The sequence below is a fragment of the Salminus brasiliensis genome, chromosome 8 (genome assembly GCF_030463535.1).
Source record: "Salminus brasiliensis chromosome 8, fSalBra1.hap2, whole genome shotgun sequence".
NCBI classification, from domain to species: Eukaryota; Metazoa; Chordata; class Actinopteri; order Characiformes; family Bryconidae; genus Salminus; species Salminus brasiliensis.
The window spans coordinates 1,265,339-1,292,838 of NC_132885.1; the positions used below are offsets into that span (position 1 = coordinate 1,265,339).

At 41.4% G+C, this 27,500-nt stretch overlaps 1 protein-coding gene across 3 annotated transcripts in view; it reads right to left on the bottom strand.

Moving 5' to 3' along the window:
• The window catches only part of thsd7ba (thrombospondin, type I, domain containing 7Ba), a 364,279-nt gene that overhangs the window by 176,817 nt on the left and 159,962 nt on the right, over nucleotides 1-27,500 (bottom strand). For all 3 annotated transcript variants that reach the window (XM_072685348.1, XM_072685346.1, XM_072685347.1), the window contains exons 4-7: nucleotides 9,771-10,011; nucleotides 7,941-8,540; nucleotides 1,328-1,576; nucleotides 221-393 (exon numbers count right to left, since the gene is read on the bottom strand). In XM_072685348.1, the coding sequence (XP_072541449.1) occupies nucleotides 221-393; nucleotides 1,328-1,576; nucleotides 7,941-8,540; nucleotides 9,771-10,011 (1,263 nt within the window). The remainder of the gene's footprint in view (nucleotides 1-220; nucleotides 394-1,327; nucleotides 1,577-7,940; nucleotides 8,541-9,770; nucleotides 10,012-27,500) is intronic.

Genomic DNA, 27,500 nt, shown 5'->3' on the forward strand with positions numbered 1-27,500 from the left:
ATAGAAAGATAGACAGACAGACAGACAGACAGACAGATCGACAAATTGACAGACAGACCGATAGATAGACAGGCAGATAGAAAATTAGACAGGCAGACAGACAGACAGACCGATAGACAGACAGACAGACAGATAGAAAGATAGACAGATAGAGACAGGCAGACAGCCAGCCAGACATAGCAGTATGAAGCAGAAGCAGCTGTAATGCTCAGAGCTTTACCGTCTCTCCTGTGATTGGTCGAGGTGGTGTGTTCGGTAAGCTGGGTGCAGTACGTCTCTCTGGTCTGGATGCCCCCCCCACACAGAGCACTGCCGTCCCCCAGCCTGCGCTCCTGCTGGCCCAGGAGAGGAGCCACACTGCACTCCCCCCACGCCGTGCTTCTCCACACGTACCTGCACGAGAACACACACACACACACACACACACACACACACACACACACACACACACACACACACACACACACACACCTGCAGTTTTACATCTGTGCAGCACTCTGTTCATTACTCTGCTGCGGGGGGCTAATGCAGACCGCTGAAAGATACAAATCTGCTGGGCTTTCTCTCCGCCAGTCTGAAACTCTCACTAATGAAAACGCATCGACTCTGTGGAAATGTTATGATGCAGAAAGCAATAAAGAACAGGTTTTAATAGAACAACAGTCTGAAGTAATCTATCAACCCCACAATCTCATTAATCAGGTTCCTGCGCAGGAACGCTCGGATGCATTTAACCGCGGCTTATAAAACGCTTGATTATTGCTCTGAAAATCATTTGGTATTGACCACCTCTTTCACACTGTTTTAGCTTTTTCACCTTTCATTTTCAGACATTACACTTTTCTGGAAACAGTCACAATTCTAATAAGGGCTTAAAGCAGCCCTAGAATGCATTTACTGAGTGTTTAAGTTGTTGTTTGCTGTATAAATACTCAGTGTGTGAGTTTGGTTGGGGTGGGAAATAACCAGGTCTAGGTCTAACCAACCTATTTACCACCCTGTTATTTTACTTTTGAATTAAAGCACTGCGAAGCACTGCATAACATACATTATATAAAGAAATAAAAGTATTTGGACACCTGCTCATTCACTCTTTCTTCAAGGCTATTAAAAGGAGCTGATCCTGCTTTTATTGGACTGACCGTCTCTACTGTCCAGGGAAGAAGACTTTCATTTTTTTTTCCTGAGTTTTTAACTATTCCTGAGTGTTACCGGTAAGTGAGCTAGCTTTTATCATCTCTTCCCTCAATCATCTGCTCCCATGCCTTAAACCAGCCAATCACAGCAGAGCTTATTGTTTCACTTAATACAGTGTATAAACGCATACCTGGGACATTTTGGAAGCAAGTCCCCAATAATATTGCAGGCCTCCTTCTCTTCTAGGGCAGGACATTCTTTCCCTCGACCAATCGCCGGCTGCGTTATGATTCGGCTCCTGACACGAAAACCAGGCGACAAGTCGGACGCTCGGCAGGTCTTTGAGCACGGACTCCACGAGGACCAGCCAGACGTCTGGCAGTCTCTGGGCATGACACACGACTGGAAGGTCCCAGGGCTGTCGTCCTGCGTACACAGACTGAGGACAGGACAACGCATCAGTGGGAAGTAGGTACAAACTGCAAATTCATACCAGTTTAAAATTCAAATATATTAATCAATAATTGCTTATAAAATTATTACTGTATTCCATACTAGATACAAGTCACGCCATAATTTTGTTAGACTACAAAAAACACACTCTGAAAATTCATACTGGATTCAAATTCACTCCATAATTAGTACTGCTGGACTATAAATAGCTACACTCTGCAGATTCATACTGGATTCAAATTCACTCCATAATTAATACAGCTGGACTATAAATAGCTACACTCTGCAGATTCATACTGGATTCAAATTCACTCCATAATTAATACAGCTGGACTATAAATAGTTACACTCTGCAGATTCATACTGGATTCAAATTCACTCCATAATTAATACAGCTGGACTATAAATAGTTACACTCTGCAGATTCATACTGGATTCAAATTCACTCTATAATTAATACAGCTGGACTATAAATAGTTACACTCTGCAGATTCATACTGGATTCAAATTCACTCTATAATTAATACAGCTGGACTATAAATAGTTACACTCTGCAGATTCATACTGGATTCAAATTCACTCTATAATTAATACAGCTGGACTATAAATAGTTACACTCTGCAGATTCATACTGGATTCAAATCATCCGACTGGACTGCTTTTTAAATGAGACTCATAGTGAAGCAGAGTACAGTAAAAGAACAGTTTAATTCTGAGGGATGAAGCGAGGCGGATCACGGCCACATAGAAATGAATTATGACGCTTTATCACCTCACACAAACCTCATAGAGAAATGTATGGATTCTTGAAATGACAAAACTAATCTTAGTGAAAACACACAAAGGAGGCTGTGATACGCTGGCTCTGAGACGGACTGTGAGGAGGGAGAGGATGTCTTATTGGTATTGGTGATGAATGGGGATAAAGGCGGAGGCTGAATGGGTGGTAATGGACAGCAGTGCTGCTCTGGATGAGACAATGTGAAGTGGGAGCTGTTCTTCACGTTCATGATAGCAAATAAAAGCATCACAGCAAAAGTGGCAAAACCAGACCACAGCCTGTGGTTAAGATTTCTGCCCTACTATGCTACTATTAATGAGCAGTGAGGGATAATCACAATACTGGACTACTTTAAAAAAAAAGTCAGTGATCTGTAATTAAACAGCCAGCTTGGTCTATGCCTTATTCTTTGATTTTATTTTAATCAAATTAATTAAGAAATTTCTACTGAGAAATCTAAAAAACCTCTTCTCTTTACTTCTCTTACAGTGAAGGATAAGTATAGTAAGATAATCCAGAGTCATACTGGATTGGAAAGTGCCTTCATGATCAATACTGAATCTGACTGAAACAATGAACATACACTGCAAAATTCATACTGGATAAAAACCCTGGAATTATTACAATCAGTCTTAATAACTGCACACTGCAAAATTCATACTGGATCAAAATCCTACAATTATTACCATCAGTCTGTAAAAACTGCACACCGCAAAATTCATACTGGATAAAACCCCTGGAATTATTACAATCAGTCTTAATAACTGCACACACCACAAAATTCATACTGGATCAATATCCTACAATTATTACCATCAGTCTGTAAAAACTGCACACACTGCAAATTCATACTGGATAAAAACCCTGGAATTATTACAATCAGTCTTAACTGCACACACCACACAATTCATACTGGATCAATATCCTACAATTATTACCATCAGTCTGTAAAAACTGCACACACTGCAAAATACATACTGAATAAAAACCCTGGAATTATTACCATCAGTCTGTAAAAACTGCACACACTGCAAATTCATACTGGATCAAAACCCTCTCTAATTATTACCATTAGTCTGTAAAAACTGCACTCATCTGCACTACAACTTGAAACTGAATGACTTTCTAAAGTGAGCCAAACTTTAGAAGCAGTGAACATCACCTTTTCTTCATACTTCCATTAAAGCTCTACAACACCAGGGTCACAGATCGTCTTTGGGTCATTTTGACCCTTAGAACAAAGGAAGTACAGAAAGTTAAGGCTACACAGGGGTTAATGAAGATGTTGCCACTGAGAAACAGCAGCAAAAGCAAAGCTGCACTGCAGATTCATACTGGATTAAAATTACTATGGGATTATTACTGTCAGATGGTAAAACGGCACGCACAAATTTCATACTGGATCAAAACCCTTCTGCAATCATTTTTATCAAACTGTAAAAAATACACACTGCAAATTCATACCGGTTTAAAGTCATTCCACCACTGTCACTGTCAGGTTGTAAAAACAGGCTCTGTAGATTCATACTGGATTAAAATTACTGGATTAGAATTAGTACTGTCAGACTGTAAAAGCTAAACACACTAATTCATACTGGACCAAAATTCTTCTGTAATCATTATCATCTGACTGTACAGATACACACTTTATAATTCATGCTGGTTTAGAATCATTCCACAACTGCTACTCTTAGGCTGTAAAAAGTGCACACACTGCAAAATTCATACTGGACCAAAATCCTTCCGTAATAATTGGCTTCAAATTGTGAAAAAACAAATACACACTGCAAAATTCATGCTGGTTTAAAATAGTTCCACAACGGTTAATGTCAGGCTGTAAAAACAGGCTCTGCAGATTCATACTGGATTAAAATGACTATGGAAATAGGACTGTCAGACTGTAAAAGCTAAACACACTAATTCATACTGGATTATATCAACTCCACACCTGGTACTGTCAGACTGTAAAAGCTAGACACACTGCAAAAATCGTACTGGACCAAAATCCTTCGGTAATCATTGGCATCAAATTGTAAAAAAACAAATACACACTGCAAAATTCATGCTGGTTTAAATCATTTCACAATGGTATTCAGACTGTAAAAAAGTACACACTGCAAAATTCATACTGGATCAAAATCCTTCTGTAATCATTATCATGAGACTGTAAAAACAATTCATGCTGGATTATTATGGCTACTCTGTAACTGTGAGTCTGTGAAAGTTCCACACACTGCAGAATTATTCCTGAATTAAAATCACTCCATAATCATCACTGTAATTAAAGAGTCATTACGCTCTTCAGCCTCGTTATAGAAAAGTCATTAATGCCGATGTTTCCACTGAGAAACAGCAGTAAAACTGCAGTTATCACCTACTTGACCTATATTTCTCACAAACCTCTAAAAAAATGATGAGAAGCAACAATCTGCAGCAGTACCGGATCAGTTCAGTCCAAACAGAAGACGTAACACAATGCATAATTAGAGTTTCATCTGTGAAATTTGCTCCGTTTAATTACTTATGTATATGGAAACGCGTGCGTTCATGTTTGTTTAATTTCACTTGGTAATTAGACTATAATTGGACAAACAGCACAAACTGAACTCAGGTGGGAAATACTTATTCAAATCGCTGCATTTCATTAAGCTTGCACTCCGGATTCATAAACGAATATGTTAATTACACAGTGTAAAAGCTGTGTTTCACTGTGGATTAGAGTCATGAGTTCACTCACACTGCAGGACCTGCTGACAGCCTGTCAAAACTCATCCAGCAGGAGCTGCGTGGAGAACACACCCCCAACACGACACCCCCAAACTGCTGAAACACTTACAGGAAAACACACACTGCCAATCATGGACCAGCAGGAAACTGAGAAAGATCTGGCTTCTGGGGCAGGGATTACATTATTATTTGGACAAAAGTATTGGGACACCTGTTCATTCATTGTGGTTCATGAGTTGATCCTGCTTTTGTTGGAGTAATTCTCTCTACTGTCCAGGAAAGAGGGTTTTCTGCTAGATTTTGGAGGAACATGGCTGTGAGGATTTGATTGCATTTGATGCATGATGATTATGATCACCACCCCACCTCATTATCTCCATCCAAAAGTGAACACAGTTATTCCACTGCTCCACAGCTCCTCAATGCTGGGGGGCTTCTTTATACCCCTCTAGCCCACGCCTGGTATTATTAGACAGCATGGTGCCGATTGGTTGATGGTGTTTATTGGTTCTTCTCTACAGGGCCTGCTGCTCGTCTGTGTCAGCAATGGGTGCAGCTTAAAGTAGCTAAATGTATTCATTAAGAGTAGGGGTTTCTGATAAAGTGGCCAGCAAGTGAATATACCCAGTGTTTATCTTTGAGGAAAGTGTATTTACATTTGAATAAACTCCAACAACCCCAGTGAACCCCCTTCAATAGCGAAATGTGCATCAAAAACACCTCGCCCGTGCCCGTGAGGCGCTCCACAGGCTTTGAAATGATGAAAGGCTCTGTGATAGGTGTGGATTGCGGATGGGACGGCGTGTTTGTATTTGTTAGACGTGGAAAAGTCTGTGCGTAAAGCTGGCACCGGGATTAAGACGGGATGATCCCTCATGATCAGGCTATTCTACATTTCCCTTTCACACAACATCAAAAAGCATTTTCTTCAGAGAGGAATCCGGCTTAGTTCTCGAGTCAATTACGCTCAATCACGCCCACGTCACAGAGCACCAGGCGGACACCGCGCTCTAATGTGCCCTCTATCTGTGTGTTAACAACTCCACGACAATGCCAGGTCATTCACATGGCCCTAATGCGTGCATGCCTAATGACCCGCGGCCCATGACTGGAAATGACGGGGTAGAGCATGATGTTTGAGCTGGTGTTGACGAATCAATGGTTTGCAGAGGAAGCGTCTTTACAGAAATGCGCAACGCCTTCAACGCCTGCAGCTTTCATTATCCTTAATTTGCGAGAAATCCATACTGACAGCGCGAGTGGGCAGAGCCGCATGCAGACGACATCTCTGAGAGGGAGAATAAAGCAGCGAGAACAAAGCAGGAGACGCCGAACCGGTGACTGCGCTTTGAATCCCACAGATCAAGAGAGATCCGATCCAGTCCTGCTAAAAACAGCCGGAGAGCAGAGGGCCTGGATTCTGATCTCATGCTGGTCGGTACTGGTCTACCAGCATGCCCTCGATGACCCTGCCTGAACTGATGAGCTCAAAGCCAGAAAGAACAGTATGTACACTCACTGGCCACTTTATCAGAAACCCCTCTGTTGCAGCTCCGTCTGCTGTCCTCTAGATCTTTGCCAATGGTCAGTTGATGACCCTAATCAAGGTCACTGTGCGGATGCACCTGAGCCTTGGGCTTTGACTGTACACCTGTGTGGCGGAGCTGTAAGGTAGGGGTTTCTAATAAAGTGGCCAGTGAGTGAAAGCACAAGGTAGGGGTTTCTAATAAAGTGGCCAGCGAGTGGAAGCACAAGGTAGGGGTTTCTAATAAAGTGGCCAGCGAGTGGAAGCACAAGGTAGGTGTTTCTAATAAAGTGGCCAGTAAGTGGAAGTAGAAGGCAGGTGTTCCTAATAAAGGGGAATAAGAGGACTCCATATGCTGAAATATGACACTGGATGATGGGAATTTTAGGGTTTAAGGGAACTAAACTAGTCTCAACACTCCTAAAAAGGGGTTAGAGGTTCAGTAGTATGTGTACAGTGTATTTGCACAACTACAAAAGCTCAGTGATATTTAAGAGACTCACACAATTGTTCTAGTACCAAGAGACAAGTAAGGATCGAACGCTGAAGCCAAACTCTGAACAGCTGTGGAAATGAAACTCTCCCTTGCTGCTCATCAAGCCTCCGACAAACTGCAAGCAAAACTTTAAGGTGTTCTCTAAATGCAGGTCCCATCGGCTTCACAGCAAATCACTGCTAGGATGTAACTGTCGTCTTTAAAAAAGGGGCCGTTAAATAGGATTTCTGCTGCTCGACTGATTTCTGCAGCAGAAAAAGGTCAATAATCCTCTTAGAAAAGTAATGTCCTCTATAATACACACATCACAAAACCCCTCTCTCCTCAAACCCCAGAGACCATCTCCTCATCTCCTCCTGAGCTCATGCTAGGGGGGATAGTTATGCTCTCTGGGTCTCCAGGTCACTGACAGATGGCTGTGGCATCACCAAGGATCGAGCCTGCAACCTCCTAGTGCCAACATATGGAATGGATGGAAACATCTCATTCACAACACTCTCAAACGTTTAGTGTTTATTTTCCTTTAACTGTCCCCGTTATTATAAATGGACAAAAGTATTGGGACACCTGCTCATTTATTGTTTCTTCAAGGGTATTAAAAGAGCTGATCCTGCTTTTGCTGGAGTAACTGTCTCTACTGTCCAGGGAAAAAGACTTTCTACTAGATTTTGGAGGGGCATTGCTGTGAGGATTTGATTGCATTCAGCCACAAGAGCGATAGTGAGGTCTATCCTTGACCTCAGCTGAACAACAAGGCCGACAAATATAACATCAGTACAGACCCACACTTATTTGTCTACAGTTACAGCCTTGCTGCTTACCTTAGCATGGCGTTCTTCCCGTCACTGGCCATGCAGCGAACCTGCCGCGTCCGATAGCCGATCTCTATATCCAGCGTCTTGGGCGAGTGGTGGTGCTGATGGTGTGGGTGGTGATGCTGGTGGTGATGACTCTGGTTGTCCTTGACGTGCCTCTTAACTGTGTTTTTCTCAGTATCTCCCGCCCTGAAGTCCAGCGTAGTCCGGCCGTTCAGCCAAAGGTCTTTATGTTGCGGGAGCCTGCACTCGCTCCACGGGCCGACCTTCAGGCTGTAGCGATGTTCTCCCGCGTCCAGACAGGGCAGCTGCTGACCGCAGGGTCGCGTTTGCGTCAAATTCGGGCATCCAGAACCTCCGTACATGGGAGCGGCCAGCACTTGCCGTGTCCTGTGCTGAAGTCCAACTCCGCAAGTCCTGCTGCAGCCTGACCAGGAGGAGAAATCAGACACCACGCAGTCCAGGGGGCAGGGGATCAGACAGGCCTGCTCCAGGGCCGGCCGCGGAGAGAAAAACTCACAGATCCTCTCGGTGACGGACGTCCCGTTAGCCGTTCGGACGCACCGGATCTTGCGTCTCTGGACGCCATGCTGGGCTGTCACACACCTGTAGAATAAGATTCCTGGTCTTTACATGTATATTTTAGAATGGGGGGGTTCAACGCCCGAGCCTCTCTTTATTAAATACTCTCTGTGACAGTAAAGTGCAGCGGGCCAGGTGATTACACTATACCATGAAGACTGTGTGGCAGTGTCACGTAAGGCAAATTAAATTAAATGCACTTGATACAAAAGGAAAATTCATACCTTTCTCATTCTCCATGACATATCTGCCCAGTATTATTTATTTCATCCCAATATTGAACACACTGAGCATATTATTCATATCATGACGTCTGATTTTGGTCACTTTTGGCCAAATCTGGTGAAAATTACTTTATTTAAAAAAAAAATCACAATTAATATATCAGAAAAAATCAGTTTTTCCGATATTGTAAAGCCCAAGATCTTAAGTCCTATTCATAAACAAGACATTTCTCAGACAAGACAACCATCTTCACCATTAATGTTGGACACTAACTTGGAATTTGGCCTTTAATCCATCCGTGCAGTGAACACACACACACACACACACACACACACACACACACACACACACATTAGGAGTCGAACCCACAGCCCTATCATTAATAGCTCTGTGCTGAGCCAACACTGCCGTCTCAGTACACTGCTGTAACTCTGTGGTATTTGTACAGGTGTCTGTCATCAGTAATGGCCAATGAAAATGGATGTGAATGTTAATGAATTTGTGTCTATTGTAAAGTCAATTGTAAAAAAAAAAATAATGATAATATATATATATATTTTAGGTACTGTTTAGTAATTTATTCAAACTAAACTAAATATTCTAATGATTTTAAATTCTGGATTTCTGATTTGCTGATTTAGTGTTACGCATGTATGCAGTTGGGAGAACAACTTATCTGCTTGTAAGTCATACACAAAACAAACAACAACAAAAAATGTAAATTAATGTAACAATATTAACTATTAAGAATTTCTATATCTGTTTCTAATAAATGGTGTAATTTTAGGGCAAATACGCAAAGAAAGGAGGATAACACTCACTGGCTGATGGGTATATTATAACACTGAGACGCGAGCCTTTGTTCTGAAAGCAGTGACGTACAAAAGGAATTCGAAGTGTTGAAGAAATGATGGGAACAGGTGAGGAGAGATCTACAGACACCTAGACAGCAGCTCGCAGAGGCAGGCCAGAAATAAACAGACGTGTTGCTCAGGAAGAACAACAGGCAGCTCCAGACATATTACATACCTCAGCAGCTCGTTGGATGGTAGAGGGGCCAAAGAGCACGGCCCCCACTCTGAAACGTCCCACTCAAACAGGTCCTGGTGCCACTCGCACACTTTAAAGCAGGGCCTCTGGCTCTCGGGCCGGTCCATGTGTCTGCAGTTGGAGTGGTGTGTGTTCCAGCCCTCAGAGTGAACACACCACACTGTCCGAGTCTGAATCCCACCGGAACCACACTCTTCTCCCATACACCGACCCCACTGACCTACACACACACACACACACACACACACACACACACACACACACACACACACACACAGAGAGAGAGAGAGAGAGAGAGAGAGAGAGAGAGAGAGAGAGAGAGAGAACGAGAGAGAGAACATTTAACCATTACAAACTTCACTGGAAAAAATGACATCTTCAAATCAGTAATAAGAACAAAAGTATTGGGACACCTGCTCATTCATGGTTTCTCAAGGGTATTAAAAAGAGTTCATCCTGTCAGGATGTTGGATGGTTGGACGATAATGATCACCACCCCACCTCACCATCCCCAACTCATCCCCAAAGTACTGGATGGAGCTCCACCACCATCATTCCAGAGAACACAGTTCTTCCACTGCTCCACAGCTCCTCAATGCTGGGGGGCTTTATACCCTTCTAGCCCACGCCTGCCATTAGGCAGCATGGAGCCAATTGCTTCATATTGATCTGCACCAGAGAGTCTTATTCTATTGGCAGTACGTCTCTGCAGGACATTTTAGACATCTGTGTCAGCAAAAGGTGCAATGAAAAGCTTTTACACATTTACTCATTAAACAGCTTCTTAAACAGCAGCATTACAATGATGCTTATAGAGAAGTAATCTCTAACATTAATATCCAGACTGAAGCTCTAATAACATTAATATCCAGTATGAAGCTCTAATAACATTAATATCCAGTATGAAGCTCTAATAACATTAATATCCAGTATGAAGCTCTAATAACATTAATATCCAGTATGAAGTTCTAATAACATTAATATCCAATGTTATTAGAGCTTCATACTGGATATTAATGATATTAGAGCTTCATACTGGATATTAGTGGGAAGCTCTAATAACATTAATATCCAAAATGAAGCTAAGTTAAATTGAGTTAAATTAAGCAAATTCTAGTTTCCATTCTATTACTGTTCCGTTCAATTAAAATATGAGAGTGAAGTCTACTCTACTATAGTTTTCCTTCCATTCTTCTTCTTTACCGTTCACAGCTGCCTACTGTGGCTGATAGCAGGGCAACAGAACACCGCTGGCTTCATTAGCTGACCGGTAGCACACAGTAAACACCAGAAGAGACTGAGCTGAAGATAATAAAGGAGGAAATGCAGCTACAGACTCACTCCACACACTCTACCTCTTTCAAAAAGCCTTTTAGAGGTGAAACCGGCTGCAGTGTCGGACCATCCTGAAGCAATTACTGCGGCTATTCAAGCTGACCCTCCATCCAGCCCGGGTCCATTATACAGTTTAGGGGATAAATCAGGCTTTAGTATTAAACTCTGTGTTTGTTCGGAAAGTTTGTGAGATTTATTACAGTGTGAAAATGAGAGGAACGCTGCTTTCACTGGTTCCTTCTCTTAGTTAACTGAGAAAGAACAGCTCCAGCAATCAGCTTCAGCTTCATCAGAGTCTTCCTCGGCAGCACAGACTGAACGTTGGTCCAAAGGTTTTTTATGCTGAAGGTAGCATTTGTGCCAGCATGGACTGAACGCTTGTGAAACGCTCGGTTCTAGATAAGCTTACCCAGTCAGAACTGTTCTACAGTGGTGGTGAATGAAAGCAGACGTCTGAAGCTCTAAAAGCTCCCAGCTGAAGAGGAGAATTTGATTGGTTCCCCCATAGACCTGACCAACCTGACCTTCAGATGACCCTGGAGATATAATGTAGATCACAACTGGTTCTGCCACTGAGACTGACCACACCTCCATCTGCAGTGAGACTGTGATTGGTTCTGCCGCAGTTTGACCACACCTGAACGTCTGAAACAGATATTTTAAAAGGATCTTCAATTGAATCAGGAATCCAGAAGGGAGATTCTGATTGGTTCTCTGTTTAATGGTTCTGCTGGACATGTTTGGCTGTGGAAAGACAACCCTCCTCTCTCTTTACCTTCTCCCAGTAAATGGTCACCCAGCCCGCTGAGGTCCCCTCTACCTACATCAGACCAGCTGCCACATACCAGTCTGACCAGCAGGCCCCGTTCCCACCACCACCCATATCAGACCAGCGGCCCACCTGCCTACCTCTGCTACCTGTTTAATAATGACCATGTTCAAATATAAATGGACTCTTAACTATCTGCACTATTAATATCACCATCATCCCTCTGACCATCACTGCCAGGACTATATTAAGTTATTCTACACCATGATTATTATATTATGATTATGATCAGAGCAGTTCAACAGTATAGATGGTTTGTTAACTTATTTAAATCAATAATTTATAATCAGTTCTGATCAGAGGAGGACGGGTCGGGTCTCCCTTGAGAGTCTTGGTTCCTCCCAAGGTTTTTATCTCCAGCTCTGAGGGAGGTTCTCCTTGCCACTGTCGGTGTTGGGGCTCACTGGGGGTCTTTGATCCTTCATGTCTTCTAATGTTATTTCTTTTTTCTTTTACTAATTACTAATTATGTAAAGCTGCTTTGTGACGACAACAGTTGTAAAAAGTTATACAAATAAATTTGGCTCGACTGATAAACGAATCCAACCCCAGCAGAGTTTTAATTACACATGTTCTCGTTTCTCTGAGCAGCTTCCACCACCACTACCACCAGCAGGAACGCTGCATCTCCTCCCATTGATCGCATTAAAGCTCATTAACTCCAGCATCGATTTTAAAAGTTTCATTTAGATTAACATGTTCCTCAAGAACATGTGACCACTTTGTGCTGAGGGAGCAAAACAGGCAAACAGGTTCCGTCCCCCTGAAAGGAGGGTCCTCAGCTCAGTACGGAGCACTGCTGAATGGCTTCACAGCTCAGAGGAGGATGATGTGAATGAGAGGAGCCGTTGCGTTCACTGTGTTTTAATGCCACGTGACCATAAACTCATAAAGGAGTCATTACTGTGATAATAGTCATCTCACGCATCATTTTGGAGGCCCTGCTGCCGCAGTGTGTGTGTGCGTGTGTGTGCTGTAGTGTGTCGGACGGGTAATGTGAGCATCATTACACACACACACAAGCGGCTGTGTTAATCTCTACACACAGATGTGTTTTAATTTGTTGCAGCACATTTCCACTTCATGACTCTCAACAATACCACCTAAAGACTTCAGGACCATCCAGCCAAAGCACACAGCCTATACTGGTACTGGGTAAACTGGTTTATAGCATTGAGTTTGATGGACTTCCTGTTGGTCATAATGGTTGACTAGTTTGGTCAAGCTGGTCATACTGGTAGAAATACTAGTAAGGCAAATCTGACCCCTGTCACAGACTCTGGAGTGGTGGAGCACTGTTCTACTGTGCAGCGACTCCTGCACTGATAAGGTAAAAGGGTAAAGGTGCACGTATTTGTCAGCTGTCACAGAGAAATGTGCACACACACACACACACACACACAAGTGAACTAAGGGCAATGAGTACACACACACACCCAGAGCGGTGGGCAGCCAACTCCAGCGCCCGGGGAGCAGAGAGGGTGAAGGGTCTTGCTCAAGGGCCCAGCAGCGGCACCTTGCCGAGCCCCGGGAATCGAACCCACAACCCTGTCATCAATAGCCTGGAGCTCTAACCGCAGACCCTCCACTGCCACCTCAGAAGATTTCCTCTCCTACGGTGCCAATCATGACAGATGCCCTTTTGACCTTAATGGACGAGTAAAAAATGACAAAGAATCGAACTACTAGCAACACTAGCTTCACAGGAACACGTGAGTGGGTGGGGCTTGTGTCGGTCATGTGATTGCTTTGAATTCTTATTCCAGAACTAAAGCCAAAGCACACAGTTACACAGAACACACCCCAGCCCTCACTGTAGGATCTGTCTTTCTCAGCTTGTGTGTGTGTGTGTGTGTGTGTGTGTGTGTGTGTGTGTGTTGAGCTCCTTCAGTCGACACTCCAGAGGGGGTGTGTGTAGAGCCGTTAGAACGACTCGAGAGTGGAGAGAATAACAGCTAACTGTTACAACAGGCTCTCCTCGCCCACTTCCTCTGATAGGCATTGAACACACACACACACACACACACACACACACACACACACACACACACATAGCTCTTTTTGCTGTAGACATTGAAATCTGGCACTAGAGTCATGCTCAATATACAATATTCCATTCAACATTAATTTCTCCTCCATTCATAACAATAATAATCACTTTCTGCAGGTGTGACTCTTTCAGTAGATGAACAGCGGAGCTGAACAGCAGAGAAAGCTGAGGTATAAACTATAAAATACAACTGTATACACCTATAAAACTGAAGAGGAAATTATAAACACACTACACTTCAGTTCTTGGCCGTAAAATAAGAAAAATACACCACAGCAGGTGCGATATTAATATATATGACCACTTCATCTATTAATCTAGGCATTGTTCCATACTGGATATTAATGTTATTAGAGCTTCATACTGGATATTAATGCTATTCTAGCTTCATTCTGGATATTAATGTTATTAGAACTTTATATTGGATATTAATGTTATCAGAACTTCCAGTGGCTTATTAAGTCTGTGCTAACTCTGAAAAATAAGGACCATTTCCCTGTAAAGAGATTTTTTTACTGGCAAAACAAAACACCATCCAGATGGGAGATTAATGACAGCATGCTCCAATCTGAGTGTCGCTCCATCGTCCCAACAGCGGGCCATTAGAACAGGACAGGTTCCAAGCATGTGACAGTGCCACTACTGAGAACATTCACCATCCAGTATGAGTTCATCACAGTCTATATCCACCATCCAGTATGACTTCGCCATGTTCTATATCTATCATCCAGTATGAGTTTACTATGTTCTATATCCACCATCCAGTATGACTTCGCCATGTTCTATATCCACCATCCAGTATGACTTCGCCATGTTCTATATCTATCATCCAGTATGTGTTCACCATGTTCTTTATCTATCATCCAGTATGAGTTTACCATGTTGTATATCTATCATCCAGTATGAGTTCACCATGTTGTATATCTTTCATCCAGTATGAGTTTACCATGTTGTATATCTATCATCCAGTATGAGTTCACCATGTTGTATATCTTTCATCCAGTATGAGTTTACCATGTTGTATATCTATCATCCAGTATGAGTTCACCATGTTGTATATCTATCATCCAGTATGAGTTCACCATGTTGTATATCTTTCATCCAGTATGAGTTTACCATGTTGTATATCTATCATCCAGTATGGGTTTCACCATGTTCTATATCCACTTTCCAGTATTAGTTCACCATGTTCTAAATCCACCATCCAGTATGATTTTCACCATGTTTTCTATATCCACTTTCCAGTATTAGTTCACCATGTTTTCTATATCCACTTTCCAGTATTAGTTCACCATGTTCTATATCTACCATCCAGTATCAAATTTATTTGTATAATTTTTAAACTGTTGTTGTCACAAAGCAGCTTTACACAACCAGTAAAAGACAAGAAATCAACAACATAAGAAGACATGAAAATCTAAGACCCGCAGTAAGCAGCCAAAGACCACAGTGCAGGAGAACCTCCCTCAGAGCTGGAGGAAGAAACCTTGGGAGGAACCAAGACTCACAATGAGGACCCGACCCGTCCTCCTCTGATCAGAACTATTTATAAATTATTGATAAAAGTCACCAACCCATCTAAACTGCCGTACTGCTCAGGTCTGCAACATATTTATAAACATGATATAATAATCATAGTTCTTCTATAGCTATCACCCAGTATGAATTCATTATGTTCTATATCTATCATCCTGTATAAGTTCATGTTATATATTTACCATCCAGTATGAGGTCACCATGTTCTAGGGCTGCCATCCAATATGTGCTCTACCATGTTCTACATTCACAATCCAGTATGAGTTCAATATATTCTGTCTCGACAATCCAGTATGAGTTCAATATATTCTGTCTTGACAATCCAGTATGAGTTCCTCAAGTTATCTGTCTACCTTCCAGTATGATTATATCTGTTATCCAGTATGAGTTTATCATTTCAGTATCTTTTATCCAGTATGAGTTTATCATGTTTAGTATCTATCATCCAGTATGAGTTCAAGTTATCTGTCTACCTTTCAGTACGAGTATATCTGTTATCCAGTATGAGTTTATCATTTCAGTATCTTTTATCCAGTATGAGTTTATCATGTTTAGTATCTATCATCCAGTATGAGTTCAAGTTATCTGTCTACCTTTCAGTATGAGTATATCTGTTATCTAGTATGAGTTTATCATGTTCAGTATCTATATCAAGATGTTCCATATCTACCTTTCTGTATAAGTTCATGTTCTATATCCACCATCCAGTATGTGCTATACCATGTTCTACATTCACAATCCAGTATGAGTTCAATATATTCTGTCTCGAAAATCCAGTATGAGTTCCTTAAGTTATCTGTCTACCTTCCAGTACGAGTATATCTGTTATCCAGTATGAGTTTATCATGTTCAGTATCCATCATCCAGTATGAGTTTATCATGTTCAGTATCTATCATCCAGTATGAGTTCAAGTTATCAGTCTACCTTCCAGTACGAGTATATCTGTTATCCAGTATGAGTTTATCATGTTCAGTATCTATCATCCAGTATGAGTTCAAGTTATCAGTCTACCTTCCAGTACGAGTATATCTGTTATCCAGTATGAGTTTATCATGTTCAGTATCCATCATCCAGTATGAGTTTATCATGTTCAGTATCTATCATCCAGTATGAGTTCAAGTTATCAGTCTACCTTCCAGTACGAGTATATCTGTTATCCAGTATGAGTTTATCATGTTCAGTATCTATCATCCAGTATGAGTTCAAGTTATCAGTCTACCTTCCAGTACGAGTATATCTGTTATCCAGTATGAGTTTATCATGTTCAGTATCCATCATCCAGTATGAGTTTATCATGTTCAGTATCTATCATCCAGTATGAGTTCAAGTTATCAGTCTACCTTCCAGTACGAGTATATCTGTTATCCAGTATGAGTTTATCATGTTCAGTATCTATCATCCAGTATGAGTTCAAGTTATCAGTCTACCTTCCAGTACGAGTATATCTGTTATCCAGTATGAGTTTATCATGTTCAGTATCTGTTATCAAGTTTTAGTAACGTCTGAAAAGCTCAGTCCTCTAAGCTGGTGCTGCACTTCGGGACCTACATTTGTTGGAAGGAAATGCAGTGCAAATGAAGCTGGACTGGACTGAGGAACACTGCATTATATGGACTATGTTCTAACCTGTGATCTCCAAATGAATCTTTCTTTGGCACTTTACTCCCCCTGGACCCATCAACACTCTTGTCCCATATGGCGTCTCAGTGGCCAGGTATGCTGTCCCGGACCCAGCTGCCTGCTGATTTACACTGAGGTGATTCAGCAATTAAACTGAGAGCAGCACACACACCAACCTGTTCCACCAGGCCTCTAGAGTGCAGTCATCACCAGGACGTGTTCCCTCTCGCTCATTCCGCCTCTCTTTACAATAACAGCTCCAACATGTGGCTAACAGTGAATTAAAGCTAGTAGATATCAATTAGCCTAACGTTATCTGTGTAATGCTGGCTGGCGATGCTCATTTCTTGCTTGACTGTATGGACAAAAGTATTGGGACACCTGCTCATTCAGTGTTTTCTCTGAAATCAAGGGTATTAAAAAGAGCTGATCCTGCTTTTGTTGGAGTAACTGTCTCTACTGTCCAGAGAAGAAGACTTTCTACTAGATTGTAGATGAACATTGCTGTGAGGAATTGATTGCATACAGTGTAATTGAGGTCAGGATGTTGGATAATCCCCTTCCTACTTCATCCTAAAAGCAAAATCCATCATTCCAGAGAACACAGTTCCACTGCTCCACAGCTCAATGCTGGTGCCAATAGGGTCATGATGTTGATCTGCTTCAGAGAGTCCTATTCTGTTGGCAGTACTTCTTCTCTAGAGGGACTAGACAAGCTGTGTGTGTGCGCATTTGCACATCTGTGTCAGCAATGGGTGCAGCTTAAAGTAGCTGAATGCATTCATTAAAAGAGGTGTCCAGAAACTTTTGTAGTGTATATAGTTAGCAACATTAGCTATTTTGATGTAACTACTGCACCAGCTGTTGTGGCGAGCCTCGTGTTATTTGTGGGCCAGCGTTTCTACTTAGAAACCTCTAAGAATTTTGACATTTGTTGCTGGTCCTGGAGAGCCACCTCCCCGGAGCTTTAGATCCTGCAGGTAGATTAAGGTTAGGCACCCCTGCTGAAGGAAATCAGACTGGGGGCTGCTGCTGTGGTTGTTAATGTAAGGCCCTGATGATGCTGGTGTACAGGTGGTGCTGTGTTTCTGACGGTGATGGGAGGAGGTCCTACTATTCGTTATTGTTGGTAAAAAGCCCCGAAGCAGTGGCAGATGGTTCCTTTGCTCTGTACTGTTGGTTAAGCATCAGTGTCTTTCTGTTTACTTACTTTCTGCAATGACTGTGTTGATGCACACTCTTAAAAAAGGGTTCTTCAAGGGTTCTTTAGGACGGCAATGGTTTTATATAGAACTGTGAGAACTCAACAAACCGTTTGGATGCTTGGAAGCTTGTTTAACTGCTTAAAGGTTCTTCAGACTGGTGGAAAACCTTATGTAGATGAATCATTACTGGGCTCCACTCAAGTTATGAATCAAGGAGTGTAGTTTCTGTATATATATGTGGGTGTTTTAAAATATAATATATATTGCGTAACTTTAGAATGCTATACATTCAGTCTGGGGTTCTCAGGTTTGCTGGAGATCCTGGAGATCCACCACCCTGGAGATTTAGATCCAGTAGGTAGATTACGGTGAGGCACCCTGCTGAAGGAAATCAGACTGGGGGCTGCTGCTGTAGCTGTTGCACACTCTTAAAAAAAGGATTCTTCAAGGGTTCTTCAGCATGGCAATGGTTTTATATAGAACTTTGAGAACTCAACAAACCGTTTGGATGCTTGGAAGCTTGTTTAACTGCTTAAAGGGTTCTTCAGATTGGTGGAAAACTGCATGTAGATGAATCATTACTGGGTTCCACTGATGTTATGAATCAAGGAGTGTAGTTATATATGTTTTAAAATAATATATATATATATATATATTGCATAACTTTAGAATGCTATACATTCAGTCTGGGGTTTTCAGGTTTGCTGGAGATCCACTACTCTGGAGATTTAGATCCAGTAGGTAGATTAGGGTTGGGCATCTCCGCAGGAAATCAAACATCTAAGCATTGTGGTTAGTGGACAGGTGCTTTTCCTGCCCTGCTGATTCTCTGGGCTTCTGTTGATGGTAATGTGATGTGACTTGACTCGCTCGTTATTGTCGGTAGGAGGCAGAGAAGCACTGGCAGATGTTTCCTCAGAGCTGTACTGTTGGTTAAGCCTAATGTCCTCTGAGAAGTGGGCAGATGTTGAGAATATTTATGTTGAATTGCTCTGTATGTTTGCACTTGCTCCAGCTCGAGAGCCTGTTCGCTTTGCCGTTCCGACGCTCTGCCAGCTGTTTAAGGAGAATGAGTTATGGATGAGATGTTCATACTTCTTTTATTGCGGAAGAAACTAAATCAAATAAATAAACTACAGCTATTTAATTCACATCAATATTTCATTTGCAGTTCAGGGAAGTGTTCTATATGTATCTCGCTGCATTATTCATAACCCATTGCGGGAACACGGCGCGTTTAATTTATTCTGCGTGGCGAGAAGTTAATTGCTAAATTCGTCTATAGCAGGAACTCATGTGATTATCTTCTGTTGGTCCATCCATCTTTTAATTCATCCTGAATCAGCTAACTCCATCCAGGTGTGTGTCGTAGGTGATGGTGGTGGTGGGGGGGGGTATTGATGACTGATGTCTAATTACTAAATAATTGACTGAGTTCAGTCAGCTGTGCTGGAAAGCTCCAGAAGACGAGGATCTGAGCTCCTTATGAAGCTGTAGCTGATGCTGCCAGTGCTTGTCGGTTTGGTGAAGCGTGAGAATTATTCATAGCAACGCGTCACTTAGATCACACTAGCCCTGCTAGGTTTGTCACTGGAGTCTCAGGCAGTAGTCAGACTCGGTGTTGAAGAAGGAACACGGAGAGTCTCTGAGCCCTTAGAACTTCAGTTATTACTGTCACTCTGTGCCGCATTCCAGTTACATTAACATAATTATTTAAATCCAGCTGCATAATTATACAGCTGTTTCCATTGAGTTATGTAATGGTTTATATTTATATTCCATTTGCATTCTTCAACAATGAGCAAGAAGAACATCAGCCCAACATCAGAACACCTTGTCCTGTCACACATAGCATCGCAACACACTGCAAGGCCTTCAGGATGTCTCTACTCTTAGCAAATGAATTCCTTATAGTAAGGTTAAAATTAAAGGGCCTATATAATGCCAAGAGGAGGTTTAATGGTTTGTACTAAAAACAGAATATCTTTGGTTCTAATAATCTTTAGGAACCATTTCAATCGATATTATATTATATTTGAAAGCCATTGTAATGCCTTTTTGTTTTTTGGAGTACCACAGGGCTCTATTTTAGGGCCTATGACAATAATGTAAATTAACATAGTAATGAAGTCTGGACCTAAATACCGAGTTTAAGGGTTTAAGGGGTTGAAGAATCTCCAAATATTTAACAGCCTCTTTATCAGTTAAACATAAGCTTTCTTTTTGAGCCTGTACCAAAGGCTCTCCATCTTGGAAACTAGACAAAGTAAAGGTCATTAAGCTTGTAATTATAGCAGAACCCTTTCTGGTACTGTACAGAACCAGTTTTAAATGCATCCTGTTTTCCATCATAGTCCAAAAACTGTTAAACATTCAAAAAAAGGCTCTTTCAGTTCTATGTGGTTCTTATAAAAATGATTGTAATACAGTATGGAAGGCTCCATCTAGTCCTAATGAACCATGTATACAGCAGTTTCCCATCATAGAGAAGAACATGTTTACCAGGGAAAGGACAGTTGAATCCTTCAAATGGTTCTTTCTTAGTAAAAAAGGGTTCTATATATAGTGTGAAAAAAGGTTCTATTATGTGGTGTAAAGTATATACAACAGGTTATATATACACAATTCAAATACTATTTCAGCACCCAATGGGTTCTTTAAGTTGTCATGGTTCTACATATACATGGTAAAACCACTGGTTCAAGGTGGGGTTTTTGGCCCAATATGAAAAATAAGCTAATACACCAAAGATGTGGTCCCTGAGGACAGTTCCAAAAGTCACTGCTATAAAGAGCCATTGAAAGCACAAGGGAAAACTTCACAATATTAGGTAAGATAAGACAATCCTTTATTAGTCCCACAGTGGGGAAATTCTCAGTGTCACAGCAGAAAGGGATAGCAAGACACTCAGTTACAAAAATGTAGATAAATTACACTATATACACAATATAAATAATAGAAGTAAAAAAGCAATAATATTATTTACAGGAAACTGCAAATGACTCTTAATTGTACCACATAGGTAGGTGGTTTTAATGTTATGGCTGATCGGATCAGTGTCGTTCTTTTATACTTTCCAGTCTATCTGGACAGGTCTGAGTCAGTTTTAATGACAAAACAGGCCAAAAAGACACTGACTTCTCACCAAACTCAGATCTTATTAAAATCCCTCCTCCTCTACTGACAGATTCTGGTGTAGGATGGTCTGAAAGTTCCCAATCTGCACTTTCACACAGTAGCTCCTCTGCTTTTAGTGAACTACGAACTACGAGTCGAAGATAATTCAGATCAAATTACAGCTTAATTTGAATAAAGCTGCTAATAACCGCGAACTTTCCATCACTTCTGGTGACTTTGAGTGACAGGCCGAGGTAATCAAGCCCTGATGTCCAAACATTCAAGCTGAATCGCATCTGATCACACAGTACAGCACTTTATTACCCTCCCACTGGTGCTATATTGGAATGATTCAGGCAGTCCGGCCTAATTCGGGCCCTAATCCAGCAGAACCTTGACCTTTTCATTTTCTAGATAAGCCGTATATCCACACAGATCAGGATGCCCATTTGATTGCCCTTTGGAGATGGTGGAACACCCAGCTCTGCTTGTTTATTGGGCTGTTGTCTTCTCACCCACCAGGTGAATGGAAGTGATGAGCAGAAAAATGAGGTTTTAACTGAAGGGGTTTAATTCACACCAGTGTTCTGGACCAGCTGCTTTTAAAGATCATCACCCATCACTCAGAAATGGTTCTCTACAGCATATGGTTCTATATAGTACAGGGCCTATATACTGCAAAGAAGAGGTGTAATGGTTTGTACTAAAAGCTGAATACTTTTGGTTTTAAGATTCTTTAAGAACCATTGATAGATTCTCCATCTTGGAAACTAAACAATACACTATTTACTATTATAGTAATTATTGATACCATAGAAGTATACAGTACTTACTGTCATAACCGTCTGAAGGGATGAATGCTGCACATAAAAACAGCAATTTAAGCCATTTAAATGGATGAATTAACATGCATTTTTATTGGGATAGTATCCAGATCTGCACTGACTGCATTCTCTTTACATTCGTCACTAAATTGCGTTCCCAGAGTGACCAGACGAGATCGGATTTTAGTTCCTGTGTAATAAAACACAACACAACTTAATTTCTGTCAGCCCCTCGGTATCACGCCCTCCCCCGGGACGATTCCGAGCCGCGGCCCACAGGCCCACAGGAAGACTTCTGTTGTGTTTCCGTTCTGGTTTTGATTCATGGACTCTGTTCTTGTTCATTTGTGTTCATTTATGTTCGGTTCAGTGCCTTGATTCAGGTTCAGTGCCTTGATTCAGGTTCATGTGTTTTGATTCAGGTTTAGTTGATGCATTTCACCTGAGGCTGGGGGTACTGAGGAAGAGGCTCTGATGCTCAGTTTGGCGCCGAGAATTAAATGGATAAATGGCTAAGGAACCTTGAGGTAGCCCGAGAGGTTCCCGTCTCTGACCACAGTGTGTTTAGGCCAGCTTCGGCTCGACTCCCTCGTTTGCGAGCAGGCCAACCCGGCGGTTCAAGTATTCAGCGAGGGTCGCTCACTATCTGCTGAGAGTCAGCTAGGCGCCCCTCTGCCACGCAGCAGTTCCAGGTTGGGTTGGCCTAGCCGCTCTTGCCAAGTAGCTGGTTCCCCGGCTTAACCCCCGGTCTCAGGTCTGTGTGTTTTCACCCTCTTGTTGGCCATGTTCTGGTTGTGTTGATCACTGTGTTCACGTTTATGCCCTTTAGCTGCTGCATCTTTCGTCCCACTTGCCCCCTTTTGTTTGTCTCGTTTTGTTAATAAATTACTTGCATTGAGTCCATCACTGCGAGTGTTCATCCCTCTGTGTCTGGCCTAACCCGCCATGACAGTTTCCATTAATTTTCACACAAACACACACAGCGAGGGAGGTAAAGAGAGCAAGAGAAGCCCCAGAAGATTCCCAGTAAATATAATAATAATGTTTCTGAGTGTCTGATTGAATCCGATCACAGTAAATACATTCTGTTTACATTTGTATTAAATGTGGACGAGATCCGTCTCTGATCACCTTCAAATGTGGTTTGAGTGATCCGATCATAATCCAATCACAATGCATCTTTGGGGTGTTCAAATACGTCTTTAAATGCGATCAACAAAAGCGCTGGTAATGTCAGGAGTCGACAGACCATTGGCTGCTACAGATTCCTAAAGAACCACGTCCTTTACTAATGAACCCTTCAAGAGCCCCACAGAAAAACACACCCTGAAGTTTAAAGCACCTCCATACGATGTTCTTTTAACCCACAGCAAAAATGATTCTTCATAGAAGCAAAAGTGGTTCTTCTATAATATCTCTCTTTATTAGGAGTAAGATGAAAAACATCCAAATACAAAATATATATATATGTTCCAATTTTAAGGAAATCTGGTCAATATTAACGGACAATTCCTGATGAATCCATTGATACAACTAATTCTGTAATCTCTCATTAAATATGATTAAAGAGTTCGTCTGTCAGCCACTTTATTGAAAAATTAATTGACCACATGAAGGGGTGCATGTACTGCTGATTAGGATTTGAAGCCTGCAAACCAAGAACTGTAGAACTGAAGATAAAGCAATTCCAAAGACAACACTCACACTCATCTAGACCCACTGGCCACTTTATCAGAAACTCCTCTCTCATACCAAGTTAGTTCTAATAAAGTGGCCAGTGAGTGGAAGCACAAGGTAGGTGTTTCTAATAAAGTGGCCAGTGAGTGGAAGCTCAAGGTAGGTGTTTCTAATAAAGTGGCCAGTGAGTGGAAGCACAAGGTAGGGTTTCTAATAAAGTGGCCAGAGAGTGGAAGCTCAAGGTAGGTGTTTCTAATAAAGTGGCCAGTGAGTGGAAGCACAAGGTAGGGTTTCTAATAAAGTGGCCAGAGAGTGGAAGAACAAGGTAGGGTTTCTAATAAAGTGTCGAGTGAGTGAAAGCTCAAGGTAGGGTTTCTAATAAAGTGGCCAGTGAGTGGAAGCACAAATTATGGTGTTTCTAATTAAGTGGCCAATTAGCAGAAATCTATCAGTGTAGGTGTTTGCGCTTCCACTGTGCAAAATATTCTTAATATAACCTGTATCTAGTTTAAAGGATGTGTGAATCACAAGCAAGCTGCTCGTACTGACTCACAGTCGCTATATATATATATATATATATATATATATATATATATATATATATATATATATATATATATACACACGTAAGTTCTTGTGCACTGCACATATGCATGGCGACAGATGGAGCAATATGTTAGGGTGACGTTTTATGCCAGAGTCAAATGTGTTTAGTAAACATCAGTGTTGTACCTGAAGGCTGTGTGTGTTCTCACATCATGGCGTGCCTATACACAATAACACACACCTTTATGGCATCTCCACATGCCCATATATGGTTCACGGTGTATTACTGTTATTGCACATTCTCAACTTAACACCCGTCACTGGCTTTCTATCATCAGCCCTCCACCGACACGTACACACTGCACCCTATAAGTGCTCAGGCGTCAGAACACAAAGGCCGGCCTGAATACAGCCCCACAGACAGACGGCTGAATAATTAAACATGGGGATGAGAGCTAGCATATGTTGTTTGTTTGTCTGGGCCTGTCTCGATGCTAAAGAGCCCAAATACTCCAGCTTCAGATGAATATTAACAATGGACTTGTAGCTCGAGAAATGAGTAGTGAAGCATCTGGCCTTGTTTGACATGTAAACTCATTCACACAAGTTTGACTCTGTCATTTATGTTCCTTCCACTCAACACTTCTCTGCTCTCTCAGAGTAAGAGTATACACTGATATTTTGGCTGGTAGTGGTAACAGCCCCACCCTCTGCCCTTAGCCTTACCCCCTTCCGTATAATACCCCCTAAATTATAATTGGGTGGTAGTAGCGGTTGTAGCCCTACCTCCCACACGATTATTGGTGGGTAGTAGTAGCATTAAGTAGCAGCAGTAGTAGTAGTAGCAGCAGTAGTAATAGTAGCAGTAGTAGTAGCAGTAGCAGCAGTAGTAGTAGTAGCAGTAATAGTAGTAGTAGCAGCAGTAGCAGTAGTAGCAGTAGCAGTAGTAGTAGTAGTAATAGTAGTAGCAGCAGCAGCAGTAGTAGTAATAGTAGTAGTAGCAGTAGTAGCAGTAATAGTAGTAGTAGCAGTAGTAGCAGCAGTAGTAGTAGTAGCAGTAGCAGTAGCAGCAGTAGTAATAATAATAGTAATAATAATAGTAGCAGTAGTAGTAGCAGTAATAGTAGTAGTAGCAGCAGCAGCAGTAGTAGTAATAGTAGTAGTAGCAGTAGTAGCAGCAGTAGTAATAGTAGTAGTAGTAGTAGCAGTAGTAGTAGTAGTAATAGTAGTAGTAGCAGTAGTAGTAGTAGCAGTAGTAGTAATAATAATAATAATAATAATAGTAGTAGCAGTAATAATAATAGTAGCAGTACTAGTAGTAGTAATAGTAGTAGTAGTAATAATAGTAGTAGTAGTAGTAGTAATAGTAGTAGTAATAGTAGTAGTAATAGTAGCAGTAGTAGTAGTAGCAGTAGTAGTAGTAGTAATAGTAGTAATAGTAGTAGTAGCAGTAGTAGTAGTAATAGTAGCAGTAGTAGTAGTAGTAGTAGTAGTAGTAGTAGCAGTAGTAGTAATAGTAGTAATAGTAATAGTAGTAGCAGTATTAGTAGCAGTAGTAATAATAGTAGTAGTCGTAGTAGTAGTAGCCCATCTACGCCCCTACCTCTATTTTGTTTGTAGTAATCCAGTGTAGGGCATTGAGAAAGGTGCTATATAAACAGTGACTCTGGTGTAAACATCCAATACTTATGGAAGGCGACATCAGTCACCAGTCAAACTTCACCTGGACGTGTGTCTGAAAACCTCTGAATGATAACAGTAATAGTTTTAGAGACTAAAGAAAGCTTACACTGATAAACATGTTAATACACGAACACTAGACTCGACCCACCCAACCACCACTGGCGCTCTCCAGCCGAGAGAGAGTTCAAGTGAATTCCGCCCCCCGGGTCCTTCCACTCCGGCTGCTAATCTCACTTTATTCATGTATGCATTTCATTCCCCCTGTATCGCAACACAACACACAGCACAATGTGCTGATAATGCATCAGCAATTTAGCAGCATGCAAGGCAAACATGTCAAGAGCCTTTATTTTAAAAAGTGACCGAGAATGTTTTATCTATATAAAACATTTCATGTCAGTTATTTATTTACATGCTAATGGATTTCAAACACATCTGAATTGCATTCCCAATAAGTTCTCTGGAAAGCCCCTCCAGAGTTTAGGAGCTCTATAAGAAAGTGATCTTTAACCAGTTGATTTATGAGTGATCCTTGGAGTTTGCAAGAGTTTTCATAAGCACGGCCTTGCAGTCAGTGCAGAGCTTAATAGAGAGCCAGAGTAGCCTGAATGAGACCAGAATCATTTGCCCAGACTTCTTTTTTTTTCTTAAGAGCTCTGCTGCATTCAAAACTAGAATTAATCAAAACATGAGCAGAAATACTGTTGCTCTGTTCACATTTAGGACAATCTCCATGATTCATGGTTTTGAGTTTTACACAATCTTTGATTATGTGTCACTGACCCTGGCTGCGCTGACACATAACTGTGGATCATCAGCATAATTACCATATTTATCCGATAATTATGTGTCATAGGGGCTGTAAATAAAGGAAAAACAATAAGGACCCTAAAATAGAGCCTTGAGGAACACCACACTGCACTCTTCTATGTTCTCAGTATTTACAGCAACATTAACTGGTCACAGTTTGTCAAGTCAGATGTCATAGCTGGAAACCTTGTGTCGGATTCTGATCAGAGGGACATTGGCTAATGTAAAACACTTTGAGGCCTTACCGTGACTGAGTATTTACTAAAGGCTCCGCATTATTGGTGGTAATTCTCAATGTAATCTGGTAACAGAAGTTGAAGCAGTAGTGGCAGTATTATTATTATTATTATTATTATTATTAGTAGTAGTAGTAGTAGTAGTAGTAGTAGTAGTAGCAGCAGTAATAAGAGTAGTAGTAGTAATAGTAGTAGTAGTAGTAGCAGTAGTAAAAGTAAAAGTGGTAGTAGTAGCAGTAG